The following is an 8,420-nucleotide window of genomic DNA, read 5'->3' on the forward strand; positions in this document are numbered from 1 at the left end:
GGGCTAGGGCCTATATTTGAGACCCGTGCAGGGCTTTAATCCACTTCATCCAACGCTGTTTTGTTCTCATCTATGAGCATGCTCTTGATGTATGTATTTTAGGTGTGTAAATGTATAATTGCCTTTTCATTTTTTCATTTTTATTTAAATTTGTAGTTAAAACAACTAAAAATAAATGTATTTTAAAGTTTATATTTAGACAGCCTTTGCACACAGGCTTACGCTGAAAACAACAAAATAGAACCTCAAGGTTGATTTAGGAAAATGTGTGCAAATGTATAGGGCCCCATTCCTATATTTTGCCTGGGGCCCCCAATTCACTAAATCCGCCACTGTGTCTAGGACCTAGTTTTAGAGCATATAAGGAGAAAGCTGGTGGATTTATGCAGCACTTAACCATGCTAAATGGAAACATGTCTTTTTAGGATGACCTCATTGTTTTGGTTGAGTTTTTTTATGATCTTACCCCTTAATTAAAACGTTTACAGACAAGAAAGCCTGACGACTCCCTTTAAGATGTTAAACAGCCAGAATGGGAAACAGAGCCTTCTTTTGTGTGAAAAAGTGGGTTATGCACTGCATGTGCATTAATGTTGTGCTTAGATTTGTTCATCTAGAACACACAAGAACTGTTTAATTGTAAATACTGTCTCAGCTATTTGCCCCTGGCGTCCTTGGCTGCCTCGGTTTGATGCAGCTTGTAAATGTTGTTTATTATAACAAAGCCTGAACGCTAAAGGACACATTGTTCCATTTGACTTTTACAATAACTTTCCACATACGATATACATACGATAAAGAATAAGCTCAATGCTGTATAGGCATAATATAAATTTTAACAAGACAATAGGGGAAAATGCAGAAAAATGCTTTTCCACATAAAGTTTTATTTTATATAGGTTCATAAAGCACCAAACTGCCCTATAAAGTTTAAAGCATTAGTTTAGGAAATTGTTCTCAGCTTTTTATGTTTCCAAAGAGCCATTTCACTTTAAACAGACTCAAGAGCCATTAGGATTTTAATGCGTGAATTAAAAAAAGAAATCCTCAGCCTTGGAAGATCCAGAGATTTTTCCATGATGAAGGTATTGGAAATCATTCACAGGCTTTGTTTTGCTACAGTCTCAATAAGATGAAAACCTTGCTCTTTCAAATAACAGACTCTAGTATCGCAGCCCTGGTTACAACATTTTCATTCAGTCAACTGGAATGATAATGTCATGAATTAATACTGTTCCAAAATGTTCCAAACCCATCTGACTTGCTTTCATCTGTGGAACAAAAACATTTAGAAATTCTGAAGAATCTTCACACAGCTCTTTTCCATTCAGTGCCATAGTGATCGTATCTGTTTCAAAAATGAAAATTCACCATGAAAATAGTCCATATTACTCATACAAGGAACACATTGAGATTTTAATCGTTATTGCCTAATAATCTTCTCCTTCAGTGAGCTGCAGCTCAAGAACTATTGAGTCAATGAGTTTAACCAGTCCAAAGAAATAATTCATTCACTGTTCATTAGTTTCTCGAGTTAAATTCACTGACTCAATGATTTGGTTGCAGTTAACAGCTCACTGGAGGGTAAGATTTCTTCTGAAATGACTACTTTTGAAATGTGGCCTGCTTTTCACACAAATCTACCGTATGGTTTCAGAACGCTACTTTTATGGTGCATTTTTGGAGCTTAAAAGACATGGTCATACACAAAAGTTCCTTTAAAAAATATCATTTTGCGTTCTAATGGAAAAAAAATTGTGGTATACAGGTTTGGAACAATATGAGGCAAGTAATGACATATTTTTTTTTTGGAATTAATATTTGTTTTGTTCCCTCCTAGCATTTCTCCATTCTCCTCACCAGCCAGTATACACAGCGACAAAGCATGGGGTGATTGGATTTTCAAGAGCCATTGCAGTGAGTACATCAATCCTGTCTCACCAGTTTATCAGAAGTAAAGTTTACTCTAACCATATGTAAATCACTTCCCTAAAATATGGTACATTCTAGCACCTGACCATCAAACCAGCTGACCCCGTGCGGTTTTCACAGCCCGGCTTTTTCCCTCCGAGAGAGTAGATGTGTTTGCTCACAGATAGGATCTCTCACCCTGTGTGTTGACACATTCTTTGCGCTGTGTGTGTAATTTAGGCTGACCGTGTTTGGACACGTTTTGTTGTCAGCAGGACGCATCTGAACAGGGCAATTATGGAGTGAGGATCAACACACTGTGCCCAGCCTTCGTGGACACACAACTCCTTCACACTGTGGAGCATGAGGAAACAATGGGCAAGTTTGTCAAGTACAAAGATGAATTCAAGCAAAGGATGGACAAGTATGGTGTTCTTAAGTAAGCAGTTCAGTTGAACTACCTGTTTCTCCTGTATTAGATTGTTTTAGTAGTTTTGCTTTGTTGGTTATATTCAGTCCCTTGAATAAACATGCTTGGGCAGAGAGCAACAGTGTTTTCTAGATAATGGCAAAAATCTGTTTCCATTCCAGACCTTTACTGCTGCAAGTAAATAATCAGTGGATAAAGTGCTTTTAAACCTTTAAACTTGCCTTTACTGGAAAATCTAGACATTCATTTTGCACCACCCACTGATTAAAGGTGGATTAAACTGTATGTTTTGCTTGCAAGATTTTTGACGTGCACTTAAAATTGAATCAAATCAACCTCCACCCCAATAAATCACTGGCACTTTTTTCCCACCTTTGCAATTTGCCTCTGTAGCACTATTCTTTTGGTGTTGGTGGAGTATCTGAAATTGTTTTATTTTCTTTTTTCCCAACAAAATATTTGTTCCTCAAACACTCTGTAGACACATGAGAGACGAGTTATTTGAAATTACAGTATGTCACCGACATAGAAAAGAAAAGTTTGAGGTCAGAAGATCGATTTTAAAACGCAAAAATGATTTGCCTTGTTTGCTTTTTAAAAATCCACATTATTTGCTGAAATGGGTTGATTGTACTACAAGGACAAAAAAAAGTGAAATAGGATTTTGTTGTGTCTGTGTGTATATCTACAGACCATCTCTGATTGCAGAAGGAATGCTGCGAATCATAACAGATGAAAGCCTAAACGGAGCCGTGATGAAGATCACCTGTTCTAAAGGCATTCACTTCCACACCTATGAGCCTCTTTCAGCTTGATAGTGATGCCTTCATTAAACATGTTTGTCTTTTTTCTCTCCTCTCCATTCCTCAACAAAACATTTATTTTATTGAAGTCCAGTGCAGACACATCAAACAGCTAGTTGAATGACACAAACCTATAGTGAATTTAAGAAATAAATAGGGACGGAATAGATTTTGTAAAAGTTTCCTGCTTATCATTTGAGTTTTGAAAACCAAAAAGGACGGCATACTGGTATTCAGGCCTCTTTCTAAACCGGTTTTATTATTTTTGTTGTAATGGCCTTGAACATTAATTTATATGTAACTGCTTTAACTGTGAGTAATTGGTTTTAAGATCGTATTTATTAATAATTCAGTTACTGTTTTTATGTCTATCTTACCTCAATATTACAAACCAACGATTCGTACAATTTTTGTATACGTTTTGTATAATATTTTAGATATATGGATATCTTTGTGACAAAGAGTGTATTTTATTATGTATCCCCTTATGTATAAATCAAACAATACATTTCTGAAAATACAAAGAAAATGTTTTCTTTATTTTCTAGCTTATTAGTTTATTCTACTTTTATCAGTTTCCTACTTTGTTGCAGCTAAATGCATATCATAGGCTCTGTTGTACCCAAACCTAATCCAAAATCTACTTGTAGTCTTGTAGATTTTGAGACCAGCAGCTAAATACAATGTTCCTGCCTACATTAAGTTGTAATGTCCAGGAATCTGCAAAATTGCCTAGACTTACCGCATTACCAGAAATGGATAATTCCTGAACTTTCATGTTTTAGTTACATATGTAAAGTCTTTCTATTTCCAGCAGTGCAGTTTTGCTATTTTGCTAAATACAAACTAAGAATAAATGGTTTTCCATGAACTGATGTAAATGCAGCCAAAACAAAAACATATAAATTGCAAATGGTTCAGTAATAGTACATATTGTGATATGGCACACATCACATCATCTTGGTCAATCAAAACATGGCTTATCTGTTTTAAAAACATTCATCCAGACATCAGTACAGTCACAAAGTCTACTTCTATAAATAAACTTTACCAAATTTATAACTTTACCAAATTTACCAAGTTTCCAAGTGCCCTAGTTTGGTCATAGGGATTCAATTTGACAATAACAGTGTACTTTATACACTGTGACTTGACAAAATTCTTTTGATGAAGCATCACAGAGATTGGCAAGAATGTGACTCTGCTTTGATGTGACTGGTATGAACGTTTATGAGGGCTGAGAGGGAGTCGTTTAAATGATGACTGTTTGATAGCTTTCTATCTACATCTGAAGAATTTGTGAAGGAAGTGTATGCTATCTATTTTCTACAAACACTTCCTCATTGAATTTCTGCAAAGGCCACAACTGAACCAAAAATCATTTTTAAAGTTTTGGTAAAGCTATACACAAAAAAAAAAAAAAAAAAAAACAAATGCAAAGAGTAGAAAAGAAAAATAATCATTCATACCAAAGCAATTGCAGCCAAATGTTGTTGTTTTTTATTATTATTATTATTTCACAATAGTTCTAAACTCGCTAAGAGTATTCATGCAGAATAAGGCATTAATGTGCTTTATAAGTACTAATAAACAGCCAATATGCGAGTAATATGCATGTTAATAAGCAACTAGTTAATAGTGAGAATTGGTTCTAAAGTGTTACCTGGATCTTTTGACTTCAAAATTTCATGTTTAATGAGCACGTGTTTGCCATTTCTTTGTAATTATTTGTGTAATTTACTAGCGACATTGGCGTGAAAACATAGGATTTATTTTGAAAAGTTTATTTCAATGCACAACTTTTACTCCACTTGTTAATCTTGGTTAACGTTCATTTCTACATATACCATAACATTTTAACATTAAAAGTTGTATATGTTCATTCATTATACCGAATATGGTAATTCATGTTAACTTTACTGTAAACTTTTATACATAGGCTGCTGGATTTCTCCTTTAAGTCTTTTCAAGGGAAACAATCAGAGAAAACACTCTGACACACTTTTATCAGTAACTGAACTCAAAGGAGACCAGATGAGCCAGGCCATTAAGGTCACAGTGAAGGCCCTGAGGAAGCTTGGGTGGGGTTTGAGTACAGGTTAAACAGATGAGAAAGCAGTACTTCAGCTGAAAGATATGCAGCTCGGTTAGCTCATTGTGAGCAGGAAGTTGTGACATGAAATGAAGAGCGTGTTGAATGATATTGATATGCCTCACTGTTTGTCAGAAAATTCTTTTATGATGGGGCAATATATGCTCCTTGATTTTCAGAGGCTGATTTTGCATTGAATATGTAGTTCAACTTAATTAATTAACTGAAATAATGTCGGGTCAGTTAGGGCTGTTAATAATAAATAAAATAAAATAAAAAATAAAATATAATATAAATGCTCTGCTTAAATACATTTTAAAGAGTTTTTTTGTTAGATTGTACAGCTTTATATAGTCTATCACACTAAAATATTGATTTAATTGCAATTTTCTATTTATATAAATATATATATATATATGTGTCTGTGTGTGTGTGTGTGTGTCAGACAGCTCACTACGGTGCTTGCAGAGGTACTAAACTTTCACTGGTAGCCTATTTTTACCCAAAGCCTTGGTCAATTCCTGACCCTGGTGCGTGTAACTCATGTTCATTTTGGCAAACAATGTGCAATCAAACATTTTTAGAAAGCAGCAGAAATCTTCTTCCACTGAAAGTTTCACTGGAGTGTTTTGGAACTCCTCCACGAGTAATAGCTCTGAGAAAGGAGAGAGGTTGAGAGTTTCCTTGTGTCTCTGTCATTTTGTGTGTGATCTCTGCAAAGTTTTTGGTCACAGATACAATACTTTAAGAAGAAGACCAGCAGATTTAACACATGCATTTGGTCTAATCCTGTCTTGGATGGGGGAAACAAAGTTTTCATGATCACGTTTCCTAACTAACTAACTAACTAACTAAATAAATACATAAATATGTGATAATCTGACTGCTGCTCTGAATTTGTAAGTAGGACAGAGATAAATAACGACAACAACAAAAGGTTTTAATAATTTGTTCCCTTAAGAAAATTAACCATGGTTTTTACTACAAAAAAAAAAAAAAAACATGGTTACTGTAGTTAAACCACGGTAACCACAAATTAGCCATGGTTTTGCTACACTAACCATAGTTTAATCATGGTATTTGTAATCAAACTGTGGTTATACAAATGGTAATCAATATGCCACAAAAAAAACATGGTTACTACACTTTTACTGTAGTAAAACCATAGTTAATTTTCGTAAGGGTTGTTGAACCATTATTAGTAGTTTGGCCATTTAGATCATATCGTTCATTGATTTTACATATTATTATTATTATTATTATTGTTATTATTATAAATAAATACAAAATTAATTATTATTTTATCATTCTAATTAAACAGTGACTGAGAGGGAGAATTGTGTGGCTCAGGCTGTTATTTTGGTTGACAGGTGTAATCACTGACACAACCCAGTAATCCAGGATTTTGTGTCAGTAATGTGTCATTTTACACAAATAAAGTCTTTATCTTTGTCAGCGTGTCGATAGTTTAATGGCGCCCCCCTCAGGACAAATTAGTTTTAAAAACCAAACAGCGTAATTAAGTAACTTCTATCTTCTCATACTTTCATACCGTAAGTCATACATAATTCAAATATATAGACTAGAGATAGATATGACTTTATATAGTTTAGTGTGTGTTTAAGCTGTATGTGTTTGTTCAAAAGGATCTGCTCTTGAAAACACTTCCCCTGTACATTCTTAGTAGATGCCTTACATTGACTTTTTAAAATCTTGTTAAAACTGTGTCTAGTTCATATACACTGAGGCAGCTGATGCGTCATACTGAGTCCCACAGTGTCGGTGTACATCTGGACAGTACCGGTACCGCGTTCTAACAAAATCTGTCAGCGTTTGTTTAGCTGTTTTTCGCATCTCTTTGGGAGTTTCATACTGTGCAGATGTCTAGATCCACTACTTCACTGTTTATTTGCCTAGATGCGTTGAGTGTAATACATTGGCAGTCCTGGGGGGGTTGTGGTTAAGTGTTTTTAAACATTGTTTAGAACTACAAACAACAGTCACCCAGGACAGATTACAGAGTGGGCCAAAGGGACTATTACGGTCTCTGGCCTGACACCCAGAAATAAGCAATTGAAAATGTATAATTCATATAGACAGATGAACAGCACTTAAATGTAATTTTAGCCCATACGGAAATATAATATGACATATATGGCCCTATATCAATAGCGATATGTTACCTACAGTATAAAGCAATATATAATTATCCCATATACATTCTCTGGGTATAGATGAAAATAAAAGTTTATAACATATATAAAATATCCATATGAAAATGTGTATATGTACATATGTTAATATATATATATATGCTGACTTTTATATGATATTATATATGATATATATAGATTTAGACAGACGGGACGGGACGGGACGGGACGGGAATGACGGACGGACGGACGGACAGACGGACAGACGGACAGATAGATAGATAGATAGATAGATAGACAATGTTATTTCCTATCATTTGAACCAAATCTTGAAATTGAAATGACAGATTAAAATGATTTAATCATTATACTCTACCTCTTTTCCCCCCCCAACAATCTCTGTTTTCGGGTAAGGTTGACTCTGGTCTGAATAAAATATCCGACAGGCCTTTTTAGTTTCCAAATCCAAATCTGACCTTGACAAAATTAATTAAAATTGAGGTAAAACAAAAATAGACTTGAGTATTTGGAACACAGAAAGGCTAAAAGCTGTGATATGAGACATCCCTTCCCCTAAGATTAAATGGCACACAAGATGTCAGGCTGGTCTGCATAGTCTCTGGGATGTCTCACTCCCTCGTACCTCACCCGTCCAGTTAATAGAAGTTTCTACTCCAATTCTCACTGGGAGCAAATCTTGACACAGTATGAAGCAATCTGTAGGACAGGAAAGTGTCAGAAAAGGAATAGTGTAATAACACAGCCAGTAAACTGCTTTTTTGAATTAGAGTTAATGATGCTCCTACTAAGCAAAAAACTCTTCAATTTCAGTGGCAACAAGCATGCCTCAGTCATTATCAAAGTACTGCAACTTATTATAGTATTAAACTTCTTCCTGGGAAAAAGTTTGGTCTCACAGATTTGATAGGTTTTGCTAAATGAAGCAGTGCATTTTAATTCCAAGAATGAGATGCTATGTAACATAAAAAAATAAAATAAAATAAAATAAAATAAATAAATAAATGTTGAAC

At 34.7% G+C, this 8,420-nt stretch overlaps 1 protein-coding gene across 1 annotated transcript in view; it reads left to right on the forward strand.

Annotated features, from left to right (window-relative positions):
- Positions 1 to 3,659, forward strand: part of LOC107737128 (15-hydroxyprostaglandin dehydrogenase [NAD(+)]-like) — an 8,987-nt gene extending 5,328 nt beyond the window's left edge. Inside the window, exons 5-7 of the mRNA XM_016548568.1 lie at positions 1,841 to 1,917; positions 2,187 to 2,350; positions 3,033 to 3,659. Of these exons, the coding sequence (XP_016404054.1) occupies positions 1,841 to 1,917; positions 2,187 to 2,350; positions 3,033 to 3,156 (365 nt within the window). The 3' untranslated portion in view covers positions 3,157 to 3,659. The remainder of the gene's footprint in view (positions 1 to 1,840; positions 1,918 to 2,186; positions 2,351 to 3,032) is intronic.
- Positions 3,660 to 8,420: the final 4,761 nt, after the last annotated feature.

Source organism: Sinocyclocheilus rhinocerous, unplaced genomic scaffold (genome assembly GCF_001515625.1).
Source record: "Sinocyclocheilus rhinocerous isolate Xijiao unplaced genomic scaffold, SAMN03320098_v1.1 scaffold344, whole genome shotgun sequence".
NCBI lineage: Eukaryota > Metazoa > Chordata > Actinopteri > Cypriniformes > Cyprinidae > Sinocyclocheilus > Sinocyclocheilus rhinocerous.